Source organism: Oryctolagus cuniculus, chromosome 3 (assembly GCF_964237555.1).
Source record: "Oryctolagus cuniculus chromosome 3, mOryCun1.1, whole genome shotgun sequence".
Lineage (NCBI taxonomy): Eukaryota > Metazoa > Chordata > Mammalia > Lagomorpha > Leporidae > Oryctolagus > Oryctolagus cuniculus.
In genome coordinates this window covers 73,009,756-73,036,011 of record NC_091434.1, presented here as the reverse complement: position 1 = coordinate 73,036,011, position 26,256 = coordinate 73,009,756, and the positions used below count along the sequence as shown (strand labels likewise).

The 26,256-nt window shown below is 45.5% G+C and overlaps 1 protein-coding gene across 2 annotated transcripts in view; it reads right to left on the bottom strand.

The window, feature by feature from the left end:
* The window catches only part of STK39 (serine/threonine kinase 39), a 335,022-nt gene that overhangs the window by 214,456 nt on the left and 94,310 nt on the right, over nucleotides 1-26,256 (bottom strand). For both annotated transcript variants that reach the window (XM_051848534.2, XM_051848536.2), the window contains exons 3-5: nucleotides 19,230-19,338; nucleotides 15,936-16,077; nucleotides 14,819-14,874 (exon numbers count right to left, since the gene is read on the bottom strand). In XM_051848534.2, the coding sequence (XP_051704494.1) occupies nucleotides 14,819-14,874; nucleotides 15,936-16,077; nucleotides 19,230-19,338 (307 nt within the window). The remainder of the gene's footprint in view (nucleotides 1-14,818; nucleotides 14,875-15,935; nucleotides 16,078-19,229; nucleotides 19,339-26,256) is intronic.

Genomic DNA, 26,256 nt, shown 5'->3' with positions numbered 1-26,256 from the left:
CTCTTACAGTCTGCTGTCTTTCTGCAGTCCAGCCGTGTGTCTGTGCACTTCCTGACTGCTCTGGGCTGGCTACTGCATCAGAGGTCAAAGTCACTGCAGTTCGCAAAAGGATTTGGTAAAAATCAGCAAGAAAGCAGTTTAGCATACAGCGCAATTTTCGGTTTTAAGACAGCTCCAGTATTAAGCACAGCTTTTAATGCCTGGGGTCCAAATCAAAACAAATAAATGCAGAGGTGTCTCAGTAGGGAGGAAAAAACATGCTGTAAGAAGAGTTTGATTTACTTTTTTGCTAATAGTTGCTATTTGCGGCTACTCTTACATAAACCTCCAATAGCAAGAACAAGTCATTTCTAGGAAAGCAGGAGAGAGATGTACTTTCAATGTTCTGGTCTAGACCCTTGCTACCCAAAGTGGGGTCCACAGACCACAATCCTCATCCTCATCTGGGAGTCTCTAAAAAATGTAGAGCCGGCGCCGTGGCTCAATAGGCTAATCCTCCACCTTGCGGCGCCGGCACACCGGGTTCTAGTCCCGGTTGGGGCGCCGGATTCTGTCCCGGTTGCCCCTCTTCCAGGCCAGCTCTCTGCTGTGGCCCGGGAAGGCAGTGGAGGATGGCCCAGGTGCTTGGGCCCTGCACCCCATGGGAGACCAGGAAAAGCACCTGGCTCCTGGCTCCTGCCATCGGATCAGCGCGGTGCGCCGGCTGCAGCGGCGGCCATTGGAGGGTGATCCAACGGCAAAGGAAGACCTTTCTCTCTCTGTCTCTCTCTCTCACTGTCCACTCTGCCTGTCAAAAAAATAAAAAATAAAAAATAAAAAAATGAAAAAAAAAAAAGATAAAAAATGTGGAATTTCAAGTAAATCTTCAAAAGGAAAAAAGGGCTGGTGTTGTGGTGCAGCAGGTTAAGCTGTCACTCATCACGCAGACAAACCATATCAGAGTGCTAGTTCAAGGCCCAGCTGCTCCACTTCTGATCTAACTCCCTGTTAGTGTACCTGGGAAAGCAGTGGAAGAAGTCCCATGGGGTAGGCCCCTACCACCCATGTGGAAGACCCAGAGTTCCAGGCTCCTGGCTGTTGTAGCCATTTGAGGAATGAACCAATATATATGCCTGTCTGTCCTCTCTCTTTGTCACTTTGCCTTTCAAATGGGTAGATATTTTAAAAAGAAAAATTTAGAATCTCAGTTCCTATTCCAGAGTTGCTGACCCAGAGTCTGCACTGTGGCAAGACCCCCCTGATGGCTCAATACATGCTGCAGGTAGAGGAGCTTCTGAGCACATGTATGGCTGAGTCAGTATGACAGGAAGACCTAAGTGCCCGACCAGCTTCCCTCTTTCACCTCAGGGATGAAAAAGAACTGAAGTAATGCAGACAGAATAGCAGGAAAAATGTATGTGTGCATGCACAGTCATGTATTTCATGAGATTTAATATGAGTGTAACCACACCCCACAGGCAACTTTCTACCTCAGGCATACTCAAATGTAGCTCATATACCCAGCAGGACAAACAAATTCATCCACATGGCACACCTCTAGGGAAATGTCAGATTTTTCATAAAACACCTATTTTTAATCAGATAAAATAATTTACAATTATAATACTTATTACTTTATTATATAGTAGGCCCACCAGTAACAGCTGCTCACCAGAGGTGCCATGGCACAAGACAAAAACTACATGCAGAGGACATGCCCACAGTGGCCTAAAGATCTGTCACTAGGTCCATCACCTAGACACCATAACAGGATTACACCCTGTTAGGACCATCACCTTATGACTTTGGGATCCAAACTTCAAAGGTCCACATGTGTGGACTCAAGCCACAATAATACTTTATCTGCTACTAGCAACCAGTTACTCACATACCTCCTACTACAGACTGCGACAGACCACCCACCTATCCTGCTCAGGGGCGACTCTGGAACCCACAAGGAGCCAGACACAACCCAAGTGAGTCCTGTGATACCCTTGCCCCCAACAGGGCTGCTGGTTTTCACTTCTATTTGTTCCTGCTTGCATGCAAATGGTGCTCATTTGTCTTCTGTGGCTCTAAAGTCTGTGGCACCCATCCACAGCATGGTATCCAAGGCATTCAGAGGTGGAAAACTCCATCCTGCAGCATTTCCCAAGCCTGGGCACTAGAGTCACTTAGCAGCTGATCTAGACAAATCCACATTCTAACTATTAACGGAGGGGAGGCAATCCTGACCTTTCAAACATCAGAGAGCAACAACTTCACAGCCTTTTCTGATTTTGAGAGAAGGAATCAGAAGACAACACCTTTTAATTCATTAAAGGTGTAGTTTCACCAATAAAAATAAAAGAAACACAAAGAGGCAAGCCTTCTCCATGATTGGGCCTCATACCATCACACTTCCTTCCAATGAGCTATTTTTTTTAACAAGGGAGATATTCTTAGCACTCAACTGTACTTTACCCAAAGAAATCAAGCTTAATTCACAATGACACAGAAAAAAATGTTAGAAAAACACAACAGGAGGATTCTTGATTGAAATGCAGGGCTATACCAGCTACCTCCTCTTTCCCAATCCCACAACTATTCTCAAAATCAAGACAACTGGAGCTTAAAAGGGACAAAAAGATAAAAGAATAAGTGCTAGCAGATGTCAAATCACATTGGCTTACAGCTCAGTTGACTGATACAGTCAATTAGCGAGAGCAGTGAAGGAGAGCATCGACTTAAAACAACAGCAAATTGTAGATAATCAGTGCATCTATGTCAGAGCCACAGAACACTTCCGCCAAAGCAGGCCAGACTTCACAGGCAGAAGCGCAGCCAGAGGTCACTCCTGGAGATGCAGCAGCAGATGGCAGGAGAGCCAGGAATACAGGACCACAGCGGCTGTGCTAAAGGTCCTGGGAACAACCAGCTTTCTCAGGTCAAGGATACCCATGACCAAGGGGGCTCCCTAGTAGTCAACTTTGTACTAAGCAGAAAAAAAAAATATCTTTTTAAAATATCTATTTATTTAGTTATTTGAAAGGCAGAGAAACAGGGATAGAGAGACACAAATGGCCACAATGGCAGGAATGGGCCAAGCTGAATCCAGAACCCAGGAACCCCAGGTAGGTAGCAGGAGCTCAAGCACTTGGGCCAACGTCTGCTGCTTTCCAGGGACATTGGCAGGAAGCTGAATAAGAAGCAGAACAGCCAGGACTCAAAGAGGCACTCCAATATGTGATAACGGTGTTGCAAGTGGCAGCTTAACCAACTGTGCCACAATGCTGGCCCCATGAATTATCTTTTAATTCCATTTTCTCCATTAACCTTTTGAAATATTTTCATATGATAATCACAGTGAACAAAGGAAAAGTACAGATAATTCCCAAATAAAAAAAAAAATCCTTTCTTCCCTGGCTCCCTAATGGGTAGGAGGAATATTTTAAGATGCTCTGGTAAAAGCAGCCAAAAGACAGACACTTGGCTTAATCTCTCTTCCTCGCCCAAGATCAACCTCTAGTTCAAATGCTTGGAAGCAGGGCGATGGCAGCTGATGAAGGGCTGGTCAAACATTTGATGCAAGACAGGTCCTCAGAGAACAGCGTGTCAATCTTCCTTACTGTACAGCCAAAGAACCGAACCCCAGGGCAGCTGAACTGTCACAAAGCATGGAAGTAAAAAATCACATAGGAGGCTGGGAGGCAGAGGCAGCAGGAGCCTCATGGCAAGGACTGTGCGCCAAGGCTAAGAAGATCTGAGAGTTTTCTGCCTTTACAACCTTCACAGTGACCTTAAACAAGCCCATGAGTACACAGCAGATCTCAGGGTCTTCACCTATGATGACCTTGTCTGCTCAGCTCACAGAAGAGCTGCAAGGGGAGCACCAAGTAAGTACTGATACCGTATTATCATGTCCACAGCCAAAGGCAGGCTTTTTAAAAAATATTTATTAATTTAAGAGGGGAGGGGAGGGGAGGGGAGGGGAGGGGAGGGGAAGGGAGAATCTTTTATCCACTGTTTCATTCCCCCAAACGGTCACAACGACCAGAGCTGGGCCAGGCCAAAGCCAGGATCTTCTTCCAGGTCTCCTAAGTGGGTGCAGACACCCAAGCACTTGGGCCATCCTCCACTGCTTTCCCTGGGCACATCAGCAGGGAGCTGGATTGGAAGTGGAACAGCAGGGACTCAAACTGGCACCCATATTGGACACTGGCACTGCAAGCCATGGCTTAACCCACTGCACCACAACACTGGCCCCAAAGGCATGCTTCTGCAGTCAACAGGCTCTCCTGGCTGAACATACCCACAAAGAGGCACAAGCCACTAGATCAATTATTAAGGAGTCTAAATTTCCAATGTAATATTTATGTCTCCGCAGGTGGCCTTTTTCATACAAATCTCCACTTAACTAGCTCTACTAACAGAAGCCACTACTAAACCACAGCAGCCCATCTGTCTATTTTAAAGAGACAGTCCCTGTGGAAGACGACTAAAATAAAACAACTCCAGTTGCTGTTAGTATTTAAAGAAACAATTCACAAAGTTCCAGGAAGGATTAGTTGAGGATAACATGATCTTCAAGGAAATCTGTAAGTTTTCAAATCTGCCATACAGAAGACCTCATGTTTAAAACACCAACACTGAACGGCCACTCAGCTATGATGATCACACATTAATTCTGCTGCTCGGGACTCTGTCAATCCTAAATCACTGTGGAGTCACAACTCATTCACTACTCACTTACCCGGCTCTCAGTGCTCTGTTCAGTTCTGAGCACAAGGATTGACTACAGAACAAAAAGTCCTGCCTTTGTGGGGTAGACATTTTTTTTTAACTTTATTTATTTGAAAGGCAGAGTTACAAAGAGATGGAGAGAGAGAGAGGGAGGGAGGGAGGGCTGGGCCAGACGGAAGCCAGGAGTCAGGAGTTTCTTCTGGGTCTCCCACGAGAGTCCAGGGGGCCGAGAACTCGGGCCATCCTCCATTACTTTCCCAAGCACATTAGCAGAGAGCTGGATTGGAAGTGGAGCAACAGGGACTCGGACCCATGCTCATATGTGATGCCGGCGTCACAGGTGGCTTCACCAGCTATGCCACAACGCCAGCCCCTAGTGGAGCTGACCTTTAAGTAAGTGCAGGAGCAAGGGAAAGTTAAGTACAGGTAAAAGCAAAATTAATAAATACAATATTCAGCAGGAGTGCTCAGGCTTTGGCATGCATCAGAATCACCATAGGGCTTCTTAAAAGGGAGTGCTGGGCCCTGCTTCACCTTTGATTCAGCAGACCCAGGGTAGCGGAGCACAAGAATATGCATTTTCATCACAGTCCAGGAGCACGCCTTGTGAGCCACTAACATACAGAGTGAACCAAGGCACACAGAGGAAAACAGCAGAGAATGGGAAATAAGGGGAGAGGAAGCTACGCTTTACAGTTTCAGGATGGCCATGTATGTGTCACTGATGCCAACACTCCAGCTAAGATCTGAATGCGGTAAGGAGAAGAATATTCCAAGCCGAGGGAACAGCCCATGCAAAGACCCTGCGGCAGACACATACAAGCCAGAGAGGCCTGCCTGCCTGCCTGCCTGGAGTAGGGGGAAGGGAAAAAGCAGAGATGAGCTCAACGGGATCACAGGGGGCCCATGTCTTATAAGGCCACCTGAGCCACCTCAGAGATTTTGACTTTGATGCTGAGACGGGAAGGCACCCGATGGCTTTGGGTAAAGGCCTGGTCACAGCAGTTTCATAGCATTACTCTGGAGGCTATGGAGACAGCAGAGCACAGCGGGACAAGAGCAGGAGAAGAGGACTTTTTAGGAAGCCATTGTGAAAATTCATCACTGCCGTCCCCCAGAGTCCAAACGGGCAGGAAGCCCAAGTTAGGAGGCACGGCCAGACAACAAACCCAAGCACCGTGAAAGGGATGCAGGCGTCTCAGTGGGCATCTTAACTGCTGGGCCATGCGGCTGCCCCAAAACCATCACTATTCAAAACACATGGTTAGGATATAAATCCAGCACAACCTATTAAACTAATCCTAAAGTCACTAACTAAAGTTTCCCTAAACATATGCATTTCCCTCCATACTGACACTGTTGTGAAGCTAAATTTTCATAGTTATCTAATGCGGCCTGCCCTGCACGATAAACTCCATGGCAACAGACAGGAAGTCGCCACTGCTTTCCACCAAGTGCCTGGGACAGAGCAAATGCTCACTAGGTATCTGTCAACCAATCTCTTGAGACACACTGAACCCAAATACCTCGGGTTTACCTTTTCATCAGGAAAGGAGAGTCTTAACAAACAGAGGTTCTGCTATTTTACACACACACACACACACACACACACACACGCAAAGAACTGAGTTAAATTGCTCTGCTTTCGGTAGAAAAACTGTTATTGTATCCAGACCTCAGAGGTTTGGGGTGACCCATGGGATTCAGCTTAATGATGACATTCAGGTCCTTAAAAGAAGGAAGGCGTGCAGAGAGGGAGACCACGTCCCATGAGCCTCATGCCTTCCTGGGCACTTCCCTGGGCTCACCCCTGGCTCCCAGGCAGCGAACCGTGCACAGCTGCAGGAATATTCCAGCAGTGCAGACAGCCTGACTTCTCCTCTGCCGGGTTTGCCCAGTAGCACTCCATTACGTTACTGCTCAAACAACCGCCAGCAGTTGCTAAAGAATGGAAAGCTGCTTACATCCCCCACGTGTTTCTCACCATTGGTACACAGAAGGAATGGAGAGCTAAGCCTCCAGACCTCATGGCACACCCAGTTCATGAGAGAGGTGGACCAAATGCTACTATTTGCCAAGATCTGAAAAAGATTTTAATTTATATGGTACTCTGTTTTCTGGGTGTACTCTGCTTCCCTCGACCTGAACTCTGTTAATAATCTGTTAGCTGGCTTAGGCAGAACTTGCCCACAGCCAGAGGTGCAAACTGCTCATCAGGGGCTGTGGGTCTAGTGGTTAAGATGCCTGCACACCAAGTCACAGTGCCTGGGCTTAGCACTGACCTCTGGCTCCTGATTCCATCTTCCTAAGAAGGCAGCTGCTGGGAAGCAGTGGTGGTGGCCATGTAACTGGATTCCTCTACCCACAAGGGAGACCTGGGTTGAGTTCCTGGCTCCCCGGTTTGGCCCCAGCCAGGGACCTCTGGGCATCTGGGGAGTAGGATAGTAGATGGAATATCTTCTTTCCCTCTCTCTCTAGTAAAAAGTATAAATTTAAAAACCACTTTATATTCCACCTTAAAAATGTGTAACATTATGGGCATTTCAGAATTTTCCTAGGAGTGCTGAAGTGCCCAGGTTTGATTCCCGGCTCCAGCTCCTGACTCCAGCCTCTTGCCAACGCGTACTCTGAAAGGCAGTGGCAATGACTCAAGTAACTGGGTTCCTGACACCCACATGGGAGACCTGGATTGCTTTATAGCTCTTGGCTCAAGCCCGAGCCCCCTAGCCCTTGTGGCTACTTAGTGAGTGAACCAGCAAATAGTAGCTCCGTGTCTGCCTCTCAAATAATTTTCTTAAAAGTAAATGTGTTGGAGCTGGCACTATGGCATAGCAAGTAAAACTGCCGCCCATGGCGCCAGTTTGAGTCCCAGCCATTCCACTTCCAATCCAGCTCCCTGCTAATGTACCTGGGAAAGAAATGGATGCTGGCCCAAGTGCTTGAACCCCTGCACCCACGTGGAAGACCTGGAAGAAGCTCCTGGCTCTTGGCTATGAATTGGTCCAGCTGCAGCCATTGCAGCCATCTGGAGCATGAACCAGTGGATGGAAGACCTCTCCTCTCTGTCTCTGCCTCTCTCTTTCTCCTTTTCCCTCTCTGTCTGTAACTCTGCTTATCAAATAAATAAATCTTTAAAGTAAATGTGTTTTCTTCCATTTAAAAAAACAGTGTGGGAAACTAGAATTAAAAGATAAAGTTTGTTACAAAATTTTTTTGAAATCTTATGCACAGCTTTTTAAATAGGATGTAATTTCCATGAACTTTGTGAAGACTCCTCATACATACCCAATTATCTTAAATATCCTCAACTTCCTCTCTGTTCAGCCAGTAACATTGTTAGTAAAACGGCACAGTCTTGTCTGTGGCACCACCTATGCCCTGAACGCCATCTTGGGTTCTGGCCCCTGGGGCCACCTTGCACAGTAAGCTTCGGTCCTAAGCCCAGTGGCCCAACCACTAAGTCTTACTTACATGAACTTTCAGCTGCACCCGTGCCACTGACACACCACACAAGCATTCTTGCATAGCCTGCTGATGAAACAGGCTGTCTCACCAGCCTCCTGTCACATCAGGTTGACCAAAAGTTCTGAACACCTGCTGCGTGTCGGGCACAATCTAGGGATGTGGAAGGGAACGACACATAACTTCTTCCTCTGAGGAGTGTACAGTCTAGAAGTAGGAGGACAAAGGAGGCCCCAATTTCAGGACAGTGTCACAGACTATCTATTAGGGGTATGCATGGGATACTTTCAAACAAACCATCGGGGAAGACTGCTTACCCCACAGAGGGGAGGGGCACAGAGAAAAGGATCAGAAAGGGCTGTTCAGGGAAGGAATGGCCTGGATGGAGACATCAAAGAGTAGTAATCAGCCAGGTGAAAGCAGAAAGCGCTGAGGAAGAAATGGAGAAAAGTGGCAGGTCCTTGCTCTGCCATCATCAAGGAGCTGGGACTGCGATCCAGCCGCGACAGTGTTGAACTTCAGGCCAGGGGATGACAGAGTCAGGTTTCCCTTACAGATTCCTCATTCTGGTAACACTGGGGAAATAGACGGGGCACAAAAAGGGGAAAGCAGGGCAAAACAGCATGGTAGGAGTTGGGGCGGAGTGCCAGAAGCCTCCCACCTTGCTGGGGCCTCCGGTGATGGCTCAAGAAGGAAATGATTAAAGGGCACCACCCCCACTTCGGTACAAATGCAGTAAAATGAAATGTGTTGCCAACTCCCCTAAGGCTCTAACACTGTCTTAGTACAGAGGTGCAAATGAGGCACAGGTAGGTAAATGTGGTCCACACTCCAAGCACAGGTATCTGGCGTCAGAGCCCCTTCCCTGCTCCAAGGCGTTTCCTATACCTGCTGGTATCCTCTTCCTGATTCATGTGCCTCAGGCACATTCAGAGCTCTCCAAAAGCCGTCACAGGTTGTCCCCAGCACAGACCAGGCGGCCACATCACTTTGCCCAGGGCAGCCTCTGCTCCCCACAACATAGGAAATAATTCCTGAACCCTTAATTCCTCCCCACTGAAGAGCACTTGATCAGGATCCAAGAGCACAGAAGGAAAAGGTAAAAACCTAGCAGCTCTGGGTACAAGAACCCAACAACTTTCCACACCTTCCTCTGGCTCCTAAGGATAATATCTAACTACTGCAAACAAATTAAGTCTCCTTTCATTTTTTCTTGCAGGCATTGGTGGTGGAGTATTCAGGGTTCAAGATGAAGGCTGAAGCTAAAAATGTATTCAAGGCTGATGAGGCTACCACCTGTGATCCAGAATACAGGGGTGCTTCCCAAAGTTACACCAGCGTAGCATGCACTAAACCTGCGTGGGCTCTGATATAGGGTGTGCTGGTCCCTTGCTAGAGTCCTAGACTGCATTAGCTCAGCATCAGATTTGATTTCTACATTATGAAAAACCAGGGATGCGAAATTCATATTCACAGACATAAGCCCTGCCTTAGTCATTCATGCTGCTCTAACAAAACACGTTAGGCTGAGCCGTTTGTAAACAGCAATGTGCTTCTCACAATTCAGGAGACTGGAAGTCCAAGATCAAGACAGCAGCAGGCTCACTGGTGGAGATCTGTTTTCTGGTTTATAGATGGGCCTTCTCACTGTGTCCTCAAATCATCACACCAAGGACAAGGCAGTGTTCTGGGGCCCGCTTCATAAGGGCACTAATCTCAATCACCCCCAAATACCAGCACCTCTTCATATGTACGTTAGGGGGACACCAATATTCAGAACAGAGCACATACATGCACACACACATACCCCTAAAAGGCAAGTAGGTGAAAATAGGCATGAAATCTATTCACCTTATCTAACACAGCAGTATGTTTCTGGAAGGTTCTTCAGAAATCAAATGTTCTTAAGTGAACATTTCTAAGCATGGCCACTATTTCAAAGAATTCTGGAATAAACAGATTTGCAGTGACTACCCCAAACTGACCTGTTTCATATGAATTTGTTTGCTTAAAATAGCGCCTCTCATTAATTCCGGACAAACAGGCTTAGTCACTTGCCAGACAAAATACCAAGCCCTTCCTGACAGTATGACAGTGCATCAAATTGGAAAATAAAGCCCTGTGCCGTGGGAAGAGTATGACTTTCAAACTGCCACGCCCCCTTCTACCACATATTGTAGCAAAACATATTACTGTTGCTAAGGCATGCTATCCAAGTTTATTATCAGAGTCACACACAGGCCTCCTAAGCATAGCAGATACTAAGAAGGAAAGCATTTTCTTTTAAACCCTGAGCAGGCAGGCCTCAAGTTTTAATTCACCGTATCAAACCTGCAGTTGGAAAGGAATGAAGTGTCTCTACTGAGCTTAACTCTACACCAGATGCTGCCTCAGACGATTGCCTCCCCTAGCCCCTAAAACCACACCGATGATGCCACGATCTCAGCTTGAAAGAGCAAGAAGGAAGAAGCTGCCGACTGTGTTCCCTGGCCCAAAGTAGAACCGACTTGGGCAGAGACACAGGAGAGTTGGCGATGGCTACCAGTGTTCTGGCCAAAATTGCAATCAGTTCAATCCAGATTTAGGCTGCTCCTTCTCCTCCTGGAAGTTCCTGAGATGTGGACGGACAAGCTGCAGAGTCAGTCGGACAGCTGGTTCCACTGCTTACTCTCCACGTGACCTGGGCAATTTACCTCCCCTCTCTGTAGGCTAGGACCTCTGAAAAATGGGCATCGTGGCACAGTGGGGTCGTAGTGAAGACTGAAGGGATTGTGTGCATTTTCCATTTGAAACCTGGCCAGACTCACAGGAAGCACTGGATACATGTTACTGACTGATTTTATATCCACAGTCAACAGAAAGGTATATATTTACCACAGAACTTGTGTCATAAATCAAACCCAAGTTTAGTTTTATCACCACACTTGTCAGCTCAAGAGGCAGCAAGACTGTCTTACAGGCCCTTAAATCTTCCGTTTTCTGATGAAAAGTTGTGAGAAAGGGAATTTATACATATGATAGAGTGACTGATTTAAAAAAAAAAAAAGACGTATTTATTTAGAAGTCAGAGTCACAGAGAGAGAGGGAGAGACAGAGAAATCTTCCATCTGCAAGTTCACTCCACGGATGGCCCCAAAGGCCAGGGCTGGACCATCCAGAAACCAGGAGCTTTGTCCAGGTCCCCAACATGGTGGCAGGGGCCCATGCACTTGGGCCATTTTCCACTATGTTTCCCAGGCCATTCATTAGCAGGGACCCGGATTGGAAGCAGAGCGGCCAGGACATGAACTGGCATCCATAAGGGACAATGGTGTTGAAGCTGGCAGCCTTACCTGCTATGCCATAACTCTGGCCTTGAATTTTTTTTTAATGAAAAGTGTTGTTTTCTATTAGGACGGCAAAAATATCATTTAAAAAAAAAAAACAATTCACATACTAAAATTCATATGGGAGTGCTGGTTTGAGTTCTGGCAGCTCCACTTCTAATCTAGCTCCCTGCTTTAGTACATAGGAAGGCAGTGGGAGATGACCCAAGTACTTGGGCCCCTGTCACCCATGTGGGAGATCAGGATGGAATTTCATGCTCCTGGCTTTAGCCTGGCCCAGCCCCAGCTGTTGAGGGCATCTGCAGAATGAACCAGTAGATGGAAGATATTGTTCCCATTCTCAATCTCTCCCTCCCGCTCTCTCTTTTTGCCCTCTCTGCTTCTCCCTCCTCTGTCACTCTACCTTTCAAATAAATGTTTGAAAAACACAGAAATAAATACCTTTATTTCCCTACATTTCATTCACAAAAGACAGCATATTTTATATATATATACACATATACATGCATACATATATATACATATATATATATTTATCAATCTTGTCTTATTCCCCTAACCCTGCAGCCTGTTGGGTTTTTTTCCCTGCCAGTGTATCCATCCCCTACAACAGCTGGTGGGTATTCCACAACATGGATGTACCACATACTTAACCAGGGCACCTGGTTGCTTCCAATATTTTACTAGCATGAACTATACTCCCATAAATAACTTCATGCATGGCTCATGCCAAACACACATAGGGATGGTTGCAAGATAAATTCTTGGCAGGGAGGTGGCAGCAGCAGAACACTAGTAAATGATCAACAACCAGCTCAGAAAGAGAACCCTGCTGATAGGCCTACTCATTCCCAGGGGCAAATACTCTCTCAGTGGCTGACCTCAAGCAGAGGGCTTGATGTACTGAGAGTGAAGTGGGGAGATGCACACAAATGGTTTCTGTGAGCTCACTCTGACATTCCACGGGATTGCTAGGACAAGGCAGTTTAAGAGATGCCACTTGATTCTCCCCAACCATGGGTATAACATATTGCACCACTACCAACAAGGTGTGAAAATGCCATTTCCCACAGGCCAAAACAGCAGCACACCATTGACCTTCTGGATTTGTAACAAACAATATCTTTAAACAGTTTTAATCAGCACATTTCTGCTGGAGTGCATTCGAGCGCATTTTCACTTTCAGTAAGGGCCGCCTTTCATTTTCTTCAGTTACCTGTTCCTGTTCACTGTCCATTTTGGTGATTGTGATAAATATTTCACACCTTTATTTACCTATTTGCAGTCCTATAAAAAGGGGTGGATACAGGTTTCAAGGGACATGAATCTTACATAAAATTGGGAACACCCTTATTAAATTAAATACAAAATTATAAATACAAAGTTCAAAGCAAATGTAAATATCTCTTTAAAAGTAAAAAGTCATATGAAATAATTGAAGTCTTACAGATTTGGGCCCTTTCTTTTAGGATCATTTCAGAAAAATTAATAATTCTTACACAGAAATACCTTTTGGCTGTAACATAGCCACCTCCAATGCCAGCATCTCCTATGGGCGCTAGTTCGTGTCCCGGCTGTTCCACTTCCAAACCAGCTCCGGCTAATGGCCTGGGAAAGCCGTGGAAGATGGCCCAAGTGCCTGGGCCCCTGCCGCCCAAGCAGGAGTCCCAGAAGAAGCTCCTGGCTCCGGCTCCGGCCTGGCCCCTCCAGGGGTGTCGTGGCCATGCAAGGAGTAAGCTAGAGAACAGAAGATTTCTGTGCTTCTCCCTCTCTCTGTAACTCTTTCAAACAATAAATATTTTTCAAAAAAGAAAAGAAAAGAAATACTTTGTGGCTGCTACCTTTGTAGTGCTCACAGGGGCCCAGATCAGCTACTTTAGGAGAAATCTGTGTCTGCCTCCAAGTCAGGCACTGTGACCACCAATTCAGGGAAGGGGAAATGTGGTTTGACTGTGTGGGTATCAAACCAGCCGCAGGATTCGGAAGCCTGTATGCTGAACTGGTACACGGCGCCTCCCGCGGGTCTTAGATTAATCACTCTTATTCTTAATTCAACAGGGAAGAAAGAGTTGACTTGAGACAAATTTCCTGTTTTCATTTGCATTTTCAAAACCTGACATCCATCCTTTAAAAACAAACAAAACAAAATAAAAAGTTCCCTTAGGTCGACCTAACCCAGATCAGAGGTTGAGGTCAGCCTCCTGCTCATCACACAAGCCAGGACCTCTTCTGACAGGTTCTCCAACACCTGGACAAGGGCAAACAATGGAGTAAGAAGGTGACGCAAAACTCATTCTCTGTGTTGGATGTTTGTTCTCTGCTGAACTCATGCACTTCTGTCGATAACCCTCAAGCCCTCAGATTTGCTAGACAAACTGACACTCGAGACTATGATAGATGTGGGTCTAGTAACCAGGTATGTGAAGGTCCTATATCTATACAGGAAAATGTACATGCTGTCCAGCCCAACTCAAAAGGAAGCAGAATGGGCTGATTAAACATTTGCAGCTAACTTCAATATTCTTCAACAACAGAGGCCAGATCAGTGAATTTTAGCAAAGGAGGCGTAGGAAGTGCTGCCAACCATCCTTGGTGCCTGCACGCCAGAAGGCTGAGCACCCTGCAATGGCAGGGACAGTCGGTACAGGGAAGGAAGCATCACCATTGAGAGACGGGGCCCCCTGAAAGGATCGCCAAGGCAGGCCTTGGTGGACGTGGGGTGAGATGAGAGTTAACAGGGCCAGGGCTACTTTTTATCCTGGGCCTTTTGGATTATACCAGCAAAATGCAAGACTCTGAGCCTGGCAGGAGACCATCTGAGGTATTCAATCAAGACACTCCCTGCATCCCCCACCAGACAACTGTCAACAACAGCCCTGTTAGGTCAGACTTCAGAACAAAATATGATCTTCAGAGTTCACAGAAACCAAGGATTTTCTGAGTAATGTATGCAACACTTTCAGCTTTCAAACTCATCAAAAACCCTTTTCCAAAAAGTATTTTTTGCAGTTATTATTGTAACTATCACCACTATTCAACCTGAAAGGTCAAAAACATCATAAAATTGGAAGTAAAACTGTTTGCTGCAACACTCTGTACTAAAATAGCATTATTTACACGTAGATCTAAGGAAGATTTATCAAAACACTAAGAAACCATGTTAGGCTTTGCACCCGAACATTTTTTAAATTCATGTGCTACAAAACAGGGCAGCCCAGATACATTCTTAAAAGAGATTACATGCATTTATTCATAGGAATGATTCGATGTTTCCTAAAACTGTTCGCTCTTGTAAACAAGCAAAGGATTTTTATCTTTCTCAGCTTTACCTGCTATTTGTACGGAGCCATCTTCACCCAGAAGAATGTTGCCAGCTTTCAAGTCTCTGTTAGAAAAACAATGGGAAACTGAGTTGTGGCATTATATTGCACTGATGCACTTAGGAATGCTTTAAAAATCAAAATGCCACTGTTTGACGTAATTTTTATTTCACAAACACTGAAATTACATCACTGATGTTAAAACTTACAAAGGTAACTGTTAAATATGTTAGATTTCTTAAGCAGTATTTTTTCCTAATTATTGAAAAATATAGGAGAGCCAGTTTGAGTCCTGACTGCTCCACCTCTAATCCAGGTCCTACTAATGCACCTTAGGAGACCAGGAGGGAGTTCCAGGTTTTGGCTTCAGCAAGCCCAGACCTGGGTTTTTCAGCCATTTGGGGAATGAACCAGCAGATGAAAGATATCTCTCTTCCCTCTTCTCTTCTACCCATTCCCCTCTCTCCCTGACACTACCTTTCCAAACAATCAATAAAAAAGTCTTTAAAAACATAAAAGAAAACTATAGTAGATACCATCAAATATAAAGCTCACTTATAACTCAAAGGAGTAAAATTACATTGTCAATATTACTGGTAAATGGATGTATACATGATAGAATGCCTAACAACTCAAGTACCACTAACCCACTAGAAAGACCGGGCGCTCACATTCTATGCTGTTTGGTTATTTAAAGAATTAGTATTTTACACCACAAAAGGAGATGAAAACGGTATCTTCTCCTTCCCTCTAACCACCATGTCAAAAATAATTAACAAATTAATGTTCGGAACAGTCTGACCTGTATTTGAAAGTCAGAGATAGTATCATATTCAACTGAGTACACTTTAGGAATACTTCTGTCAAGTGATTTTTTAATGAGTACATTCAGCACTTCTTATATTCTGTTCTTATTTCAGTGAAAACAGATAAACTAATCCCTATGATGTCAACCTAATTCCATCCACATGTTTTCTCATTTCTCTGTAAGTATTTTTTCACATATATTTATCCTAAGTTGGAAGTAATGCGGACCCACACCTGCAACATGGGTTCCCCCAAAATGCTTTACAAAGTAGGGCTAGATCCAAACAGCAGACCTGAACCATCTCTGCAGAGACCATACCTGTGAATCTGACCGTTTCTGTGTAGATAGTCTAAGCCTTCCAAGACCTCTTTAAGAATTGTTGCTATGATGGCCTCTTCCAGAACACCGTTCTTGTGCTCTCCTCGGTTGACAATGTATTTTATGATATCCAACATGGAACCTAAGTGGGCAAACAGAAGAGCTGAGCAGGTGATTTCATAAGCCCCTTCCTTAACCTTTAAGAACAGGGCTTCCTCTACTATTAACAAAATTAAACAGCAACCTCAAAATACAATTTTTTTGCTTATTTATTTAATGCAAACATTCCCAAGGCATACTAGCAACTGAATGGCAGCCCCACACACAGCAACACAAAATCCAAGTTTGTGAGAACACTTCTGGTGTCAGCTTCACGGGAAGGACTGTGGGTGGGGAGGCAGAAGACTGGTCAGGGCCGTTTCCTGGACATGCAATTGGGTGGGTACACATTCCAAAGGGGGTTCAAGAAGTGTGAAGTGACAAAGAAAGGAATGGCAGGCCAGGAGAGAAGAGAGCAGTGAGTTACTGGGTGGAGGGCCTTCAGCGCCTTCCCAACAGGGCAGACGCGGCTGGGGGATGAGTACGCTGCCACCAGAGCTCTGCCAGAACCAGGAGACTCTGTTCTGTGACTCCACCAATCGTTATATCACTTACCTGCTGCCTGACGAACTGACATTATAATAAGGGAATAAGTAACCCGTACTTTCTTACCACACGTAGATTAGTATCCTTGGCACTGAGAATTCAAGTTTCAACACACGTTAATTAATATCCCAAACCTCCGGGTCATTTTAGAAAGCCAAGTTACCTGAGGGCTCCACATTTCTGAAGAGTTAACAAACGGCTCACCTCAAGACCTGAATTTTGCTCTAGGCTCTCTGGGATTAGCTAAGTGGATTCTGTTTCCCCATCAGATATTACTGCATAAGACTCAATCATTAAGAGATTCGATGTAATAAAATATTATAAAGGAAAACAAACAGATTTTAGTCTCCTGGGAGAGAAAAAAATCTGCGTATCTGGTGACTCTTGGATGTTTGGGTCATTTAGAAAAAAATGGTAATTCAAGGCCACCTTTTATTTTTATTGTATAAGGATAATAGCACATGCGGCATGCATGCATCTCTGGCCTGCTGGAAAGAGAGCAAGCAGCATCTGCCCTTGTCTCCCTTACCTGTGCAGACCCGCTCAGCCCACTCCTCCTCCCAAAGCTCAGGAGGCCTAAATCAGACTCCTGTAAAAAGACTAGGAGTTTTATCTCAGGTCCTCAGAAAAGAGGTGACCAGTCTCAAGTTTCTAAAAGCCAAAGGTGGACTGAGCCAACACCTTCAGCTTGCACAGCGCATGTGGGACTCTCTGCCCTGGTGGAAGCGCTCAGAAGGGAATGGGTTAGGACGATCCTGGGAGCAGAGCAGGACCGACCTCCAGGGAGCACAGAGGCAGTCAACGCTCAGCTCTGCAGCCAGCTCCAGCAGCTTTTCTCTTTCTTTTCTGTTTCTTTTCTACTTAATTAAAACCTATGTCTCTCACTTTCTGTAACTCTACCTGTCAAATAAATTAAAAACAAACAAACATACAAAAAAACTATGCAGGCACTCAGGAAAACAAAGTTCAATAGGATTGAGGAAGACTGGGAACAGAACTAAGTTCTCCCCTAGCACCCTGCTAAGACTGACGCCAGCTGACTCAAGCCAGTTACAATGCTGCTCTCATCTCATTTTCTGGCCCTGCGTGACCAAGGAGAGTTTCTTAAATGAATAAATAAATAACATGTAGGACCTCTGTCCTTAATGAGTTGTACTATGAAAATTAACAGTAAAACTTGTCTTTGAACAGTACTTTATACTTTGTGTGTCTGTGTGGGTGCAAACTGTTGAAATCTTTACTTAGTATAGAGTTGGTCTTCTGTATTTAGCCTTAGCTAGAACTGGGTCTGGAGATGAGAATGGGCTAAGTCATACAAATCCCACGAGCCCAGCTTTGGCCTTGTCCTTTCTCTGCCCCTAAACCCTCTATGAGCTCTCAGATCTATATCCTGGGAGAGATGCCCAGGAAAGAGACACACAAGATGAAGAGATATGCTGAGGAAGCCGCAAGGGCTTTCTACGCTTAGACGTTCAGGTCTGTAAAATGAAGTGGGTGGTACGTACAGCTGGCTAAGTCACCAGCTGGGATGCCCACATCTCATATCAGCATATCAGTTTGTGTTCCAGCACCTCCACTTCTAATCCAGCTTTCTGCTAATGCATCCCAGGAGTTATCAGAGGATGGCTCAAGTGCTTGGGCCCCTGCCACCCAAGTGACAGACCACAGTGGAGTTCCAGGCACCTGGCTTCAGCCTGGCCCAGCCCAGGCTGATGTGGGCATTTGGGGAATGAACCAGCAGACAGAAAGAATTCTCTCTCTTTCTTCTCTTTCTCTTTCTCTGCCTTTCAAATAGATGAATCTTTTCTAAAAATTTTTAAATGCTGTAGAAATGCAACCACAGGATGAAAACAGTACTACTTCTGGTCCAAACACAATTTAGCATGCGTTTCTCTCCATGTCAGTTGCAGTAACATTTACTGAGTATTGACTGAATGCCAGGTTCAATGAATTTGAAGTACATCAGACGGTTCTTTTTCCAGAAGATCCACTACCCAAATCTCTACTGTCCGATACCGCCGTCTCTAACTACATGAGGTGATTTAAAAGTCAGTCAGTTAAAACTTAGTGGAAGCTCAGTCTATCAGTCACACCAGCCACATTTCCCGTGCTCAAGAGTTGTGTGTCACTAGTGGGAAGTGGACAGCACAGCTGCAGCCCATCTCCATCATCACAGGAACCTCTCAGAAGTAGCACTGAAATAATAATTCAGTAGAGTGCAGTGTGTTAAAGACTTGAGTCACAATTAAAAAGAAAGGGTTGAAAGAGGAACGCTCAGCACCATTTCTGAAGAGAGGAAGCAGTGGCTACAGAGGGCATGAGACTTCTCAGGGCTTGAACTGTGGAAAGGGAGGAGGGGTATCTAAGGTCGGGCAGAGCACAGGCAAGGCCATCAGCTGCACCTTGAACGGTGGGACACTGAATACATGGAAAAGGGGACATGGATATTCTGGGAAATTAAGCCAAATGATGAAAGGCTTAATGAGCATCAATGCTAAGAAAGCTGGCCTTTATTCCGTGGCAGTGGTAAGCCCAGAAGTGAGGGGATCCAGTCTCAAGTCTTATTAGATACACCATCACCAACAAATTGAAAGAAAGGGAGGGGACAGGCGAGAAGAAAAGCAGCAAACATTAATGAAGCCCACTTACCTCCACTTAGCAATTTCATGACCAGCCAAAGTTCATCCTTCACCACAAAAGAGGTGTAATAGGTCACTACGTTGGGATGGCTGCACTGACTCATGGCTTGGATTTCTTTCTACAAGAAAAGCAAAATGTGACATAGTACCGAGGGGTGGAAACTGGTGAAACATAATGGGATACCTGCTATCCATGCGACTCCAAGGCAGACCTGGGGAGCAGCCTGAGCCATTACTGCAAAGCAGCTACACAGGGCTGATGCCCTCACCCTTGTTTTCAGCTGACTCCAATCAGAAAGTGCTCCGGACTGCTCCAATCAGAGTCCCTGGGTCCACCACAGGGCAGAGGAACCTGAGGCCAACCCATCCCCCAGATCTTTGCCCTCTCTGCCAGCAGAGAGCCAGGCCACACGGGGCCAAGTCGGTGTGTCATGAGGAGACCTGGGTCCCTGTGCCAGTCTAAACTCACAAGGGACTCAGCTCCACCCTCATGCAACAGGGAACAACAAATCTTTCTGTTCCTCAGGACTGCTGTGATGAGAAGTGAGTTAATATATAGGAAACTGCTAAGAGCATCACTTTCCAAACTGTATTCTATGGTAGATACTCCATCAAAAAGGGTTGAAAGGGAGACAGCAGGCAATCAGTGTAGCAGTCAAGATACCACTTGGAATACCTATACCCTACACTGCAGTGCCTGAGTTCGAGTCCCAGATCTGCTTCTGATGCCAGCTTCCAGCTGAAAGTCACCCTGGGAGGCAGCAGGTGACAGTTCAAGTAGCTGGGTCCTCGCACCCATGGGAGTCCCAGATTGAGTTTCTGGCTCTCAGCTCCTGTCTGGCCCAGCCCTGTCTGTCGCATGTATTTGGGAAGTGAAGCAGCAGACGGCAGATCTCTCTCTCTGTTCTTTCTTCCTTTCTTTCTTTCTGCCCCCGTTCCTCCTTTCAAATAAGTAAATTTTTTTTTTAACAAGCAGGGAGAGGGTCAGGAAAGTAAAATAAACTTGGTAAACATGAGATACTGAATCTCACTGGAAAGGAATCAGCAGGAATGTTAAGCTGTCAAAGGCCTCAAGAAACCATGCAGTAAATAAGTGGTCGTAATTTAACACATATTAACAAAATATAGTTTGTGGATCCCATTTTGGAAATACTGCTATAAAGAAAAAAAATTTTACATAAGCAGGTAAAACAACAAAGCTTTGAAACAAAACAAATGGAAATCTTAAATAAACCATTTTTTTGCAATACTCAAGATCAAATTGATTTTGGTTTTATTGTTTTAAAGTATTGCCAGACAACTCCCATAAAGCTTCACTCCAGAGTTAGCCTTCAAAGGCACCAGACCGGCAACGTGCTGTTAAAAAATCATAAGAATAACCTAGGTATCAAAGAAAATCACTCATGCTATTGTGCATTTATGATGAAAGAAAAGTGTATTTATGCAGCCCATAACTATTTTCAATAATTATGAACTTCTAGTTCACTCTGCATTAACTCAAAGTTACCTAATTACTCCAATTTGGACTGCTATCTTTGCATATCCAGCCCTACCTACCCTCAAATTACCAGGAAGATTCTATATCAAATAACCTGGCCAACATATGTTCATTTAAAATGTTTTTCACCAAACACAAACTCCTAAGAAATTCAGTAGTTCTTGTTTTCTTTTCGTAAGATACCCAACACTTTCCCATCTCCATTCCCTTTATCCATTTTTGGATGTTTCTAGATCTGACACTTTTTTAATTCAACAACTTCTGCCACATGAGTAAGATCTGAAACCCGAGGACCCGTCTCCATGTGTTTCCAGCATTAGGGCCGACACCATGAGAAGCTTCTGCAGAACTGGACCGCAGCCCAGGCCCTTCCTGCGTCGAGTCACCTGCCCCTGCTCCGTGAAAGCCAGCAGCGGTGGGCAGGGTCTAGTCTCCACGCATGCTCCCCGTGTGCACAGCAAGAGAACAATGTCTCCTGAGTGAGGTGAGCTCCAAGTCACCTCCACTTTACATTCAGTGTGAATGAAGGCCTCCTAACTCCAAACTTCCAAATCATTAGTCAAAGTGCACAATAATCAGCCAAGACTCATTGGGCAGGAAATTCCTTTGCATGGAAGCAACCTAGGGGTAGGGTCTGGGAAAACACAGTTTTTAGTCTTTTGCACTTAGATGGCTAGTATCACTTCCTACCTCACCAGAGTGTTGGGCTCTATGACAATGCAGTGAGAAAACTCTGTGTGTGTGTGTGTGTGCATATACAACTCTTTTGAATAACCTATAACTAACTTACCACATTCTAACAAAAAGGAGGAGTCATGTCAGATACTGCTCCTACCAACACTATCACAAAAGCAGCAAAAAGAAAAAGAAGGGGTGAGAAGCCTGTATGTGGCTCTGTATTGCCCTAAGTATCCATACCCTCACATTCTTCCATGCCCCTCTGTTGTCCCTCTTAACCAGCTGACCAGGGGGTCAGTCAGTACCCCCCCATTCCTAAACCACCCTTTTTACTGCACAACCTTTTCCTAAACCTCTACTGCTTAAGGACACGGCAAAACTCACAGTAGAGGAAAACATGTGTCACTGTACCATGGATATGAACTGTGCTATCTCTAAACCTCCATAATCTGTAGTGTGTATTTATTAGAAAACAGAAATAAGGGTCAGCATTGTGGCATTGCAGGTAAAGCTGCTGCCTGCAACACTGGCATTTCTTGTGGGTGCTGTTTCGTGTCCTGGATGCTCCACTTCTTATCCACTTCTGATCCAGCTCCCTGCTAATGTGCCTGGGAAAGCAGCAGAAGATGGCCCAAGGATCCTGCACCCACATGGGAGATCAGTTTTAATAAGCTTCTGGTTCCTGCCTCCAGCCTGGCCCAGCTCTGAGTGTTGCAGCCATTTAGGGAATGAACCAGCAGACAGAAGATAAATATCTATCTATCCATCTCTCTCTCTCTCTCTCTCTCTCTCTCTCTCTTTCAAATAAATAATAAATATATCTTTAAAAAAGAAAAGAATGAAAGAAGGGGTCTCTGGATGTCTTTAATTATCTTCTAGGGGAACATCAGAAAGCAAAAAATTTGAAAACTATAAATATTTCTTCTTATATAAATTTTCATTTACTTGAGAAACAGAGAGAGAAAGGGGCAAAAAGACCAACAGAAGAGCGCCCATCCTATGGTTCACTCTTCAAATGCCCACAACAATGAGGGTTCAGGGAAGCCAGGAGCTCAAGCCATGTCTCCCTGTGGGTGGCAGGGAACCAAATATTTGGTCTATGACCCGCCCCCCTCCCAGGGTCTGAATCAGCAGGAAGCTGGAGTCAGGAGCTGATGCCAGGTATTAAACCCCAGCACTCGGACCTGGGGTGAAGGTGTCCCAACCAGTAGTTTAATCACTTGGCCAAACACCCATCCCCAAAAACATAAATACTTCTTGAATGAAATAGTCTTTCTACAAAACTGTGCCCCCTGGCCCAATTTCTTTTCCAAACAGTGATGATGGTTGCTGTTTGCGTCATTCCTTGGCAACAGTCTCTCAATTACATGAGACCAGCTTTTCCCAACACCCTCACTTCATTCATATGGCTAGGCAAGGAGAGTTCTCCCCAAACAGATTCATTTGTTCCTACCCCTAGATGTAGCCAAAGTATTGCCCCAAGGATGAGAAAATCGATATGACAAAAATATTTAGTCCAAAACTTCTTATAGAACAAGGGGGTTCCAGCACTCTGGTCACCTGAGGGGTCATATTCCACGACAGCAGCTTGATGGGGCAGAGCTCCCTGCACTGCAAAGTGCTCACCCATCCCCCTGGGCGACACTGAAGTTCTGCATTCCTAACAGACTCCCAGGTGCTGAGCTGCCCTGCAGTCTGGACTCAACTTGTGAGTGGCAAAGCAGCTCTGGTGGCAGGCAGCGGGACGCCAGGGGAGAGGGGAGGCAGAGGAAGGGGCAGAGCTGCTGGAAGGTGGCGGAGGCAAAGGGCGGCACAGGACAGGCTCAGGGGTGAGGCCGGGAGTCTGGCCTGAGGAGCAGGTGGGGAGCAAGGCTGGAAATATGGGGGACAGAGTATTACACTGGTTTGAAGCTCAGGAGGACAGGAAAGGGTTTTCACCGGGATAGGAAACATGGAGTCAACGTTGGAAAAAAAATCACAGAACACTGAAATGCAAGCAACACATCTGCCAGAAACACAGGCAAGGCTTCCTTTGGAAATCTAGTAAAGTTAAGAGCAGGCTGCCCTGGGGCCAGTGCTGCAGTGCTCGCTTCCCATATGGGCGCCGGTTCAGGTCCCGGCTGCTCTACTTCTGATCCAGCTCTCTGCTATGGTCTGGGAAAGCAGTAGAAGATGGCTCAAGTCCTTGGGCATCTGCACCTGTATGGGAGACCCGGAAGAAGCTCCTGGTTCCTGGCTTCGGATCCGCACAGCTCCAGCCATTGCAGCCAGTTGGGGAGTAAACCAGCAGACGGAAGACCTCCCCCCAACCTCCGTAACTCTTACAAATAAATAAATAAATCTTAAAAAAAAAAAAAAGAGCAAGACACTGTCCTCCAGTGAAAACCAACCCACAGCATGGTCCTGAATTTTCTGCATTCGTCGGCTTCATCTGAAAAGCATCACCAGTGAGATTTCACTAGAGTGAGAAAACCACCCCAAATTAGGAGGCAGGTCAAACACCTGATCCAGCTGTAAAAGAGAGGCTCTGCGCAGAGCCAGAGCTGGGTCAAGGGAGACAGATCCAGAAAGAACACCCACATAGCTGCCCCTCCCTCTGCAACACCTGCCACACCACAGCCACCCCAGGCACCCTGTGTGGACACAGAAGGTTTGGTAGCAAATAAAACACACGCAAGTATCCCACCCTGAAACAGGAAGCATTGAGAGGGAAAAAGCTGCCTAAAAAGAGAAACCTGAAAAACTGCAAAAACAAAACTATGATTGAGTATTTATGACATTTTCTTACACTGCTACAAAGGCTTTGTCCCCTCCCCCTCAAAAAATTGTTTTTCCTATAAACCACATTGAGGGCAAGGAGGAAGGATATGGCCTCCAGGGCCACACTCTGTCACAGCTGGCCGCGAAGCTTGGCCCTGCCATCTACTGGCTTCATCAAGCAGCCAAGCTGCTCAGCATCTTTGGTTTGGTTTGGTTTGGTTCACAGAGACGCAGATAATCAGAAAAAAAGAAGAGACAGCTCCCATTCCCCGGTTATCACCACCCACACTGCCAAATGCCTGCAGTAGTCAAGGCTGGGCCCAGGTAAAGCCAATAGGAACTCAATCAAGGTCTCTCATGTTGGGGTGGGGTTGGGGATGGGGACGGGAGGGTAACTACTTAAGCCATCACCACTTCCTCCCAGGGGCTTCACTAGCAGACAGCTGGACTCAGAAGATGGAGTTGAGGATCATCCAGGCACCACCCCCCGCCCATGTGGATGGGATGTGGGTATCTCTGCTGGGCTAAATGGCCCCCTCTATCCAGCATCCTTGAGCTTCAGATTCCCTCTCTGTAAAACAAGACCAATACCACCATCCACACAGGATCACTGTGAAACAAACAAAACGAAATCTACAAAACTGCCTAAGGGCCACCTGGGCTGTAACACCCATACTGAAAGGTCATGTTTTCTGCTCCCCTCAGTGTCTCTGTCCCTTCTTCGTACATGAGCACCCCCACATGGATCACTGATCTTAAATGTCCCAAGGTTCCAGCTGAGCCCCAAAGGCACAGAGGACAGACCTGAGCAGCAGCAGTGTCACAGGACTCACAGGTCCTGCTGGCTCCAGGAGTTTCCTGCAACATAGAGCGTGACATTTTACCTTCACCCTCTGTTCAATGTTGTTCCCATACATGTTTTCCCTACGTGCCTCACCCTCTATTTAATTCAGAACATCTTTTCCTTGTTCCTGTCTCCTGGCAAACTGGCTCAAACTCTTTTGGAATAAAAAGTCTAACTATATGCATATTTACATGAAGACTACAAAAACAAAGAGATGTAGTACAAGTGTGAAGATGGGAGACAGAGGACACAGTTAAAGCCTGGGTAGTCTTATCACTGAGATCATGAGAATCACAGAGCACTAAGAGGAAAGAGATTTTGTAACTGGAAGGGAAAAGTTTAAGTGGAGTTTTCAATTCGTAATATTAAATTGCACTTAACTAAATTAGCATATCTTCACACCTCCTGTAAATACTAAATGCATTCTTCTTCATCTGCTAATGGTGGCAAAATACCCTGCTTGGCCTTGAGGTATTGGAAATCAAACCTACTGATGCTCCAACATCGTGGGTAGTTACATTGTGGCCACCCTGTTTCTAGCTTTATAGGAGAGCAGTGGATCTCCACCCTGGTTGCACACTGAAATCAGTGGGGAGCTTACAAAAAAAAAAAACCAATACCTCTGTCCCAGTCTGGGGGAAGCTGATCCAACCAGGGGAAGAATATTTTCAGAAGCTCCAGTATGTGCAGCTAAGGCTGAGAACCACTGCTTTCAAGCTAAGCACTCAGATGCATTTTTCTTCCCATGAAACAGGGAGAAATACTTAGGTTCTGGACACATTCCCACAGTGCAACATAATCTAAAAAGGACACATACACACACTACTGATAAATACTATCAAATGAAACACGTATTTCCAAAAGCAAGACAAGATGTGTGTAGTACCCTCAAAGCATTTAAAGAACTCTTTCAATGTTACAGGGATAACCACATCAAACAAAAACATTTTGGGAAAAATCATTCTTCAGTTCAGTTCTGTAGCATCGGCAACATTATAAAGGGTAACCTAATCAATATTCATAAATAACCAAATACTGGAAGTAGCTGCATTTTTAAAAATAAGAAAACAAACTTCAGCAGTTTCAAATGTCAGCCAAGAAATGGAAAAAAAAAGATTAACAAAGCTCTAGTAAGAGCGATAGACTTTTCTGGACTGTGATTTTCAATCATGAAAAAATACCACTATGAGATTTTTGCTAATTACAAAAATAGAAATGAAACATCATTAATGTAGCAAACTCCTGCCTCTTTCAGAG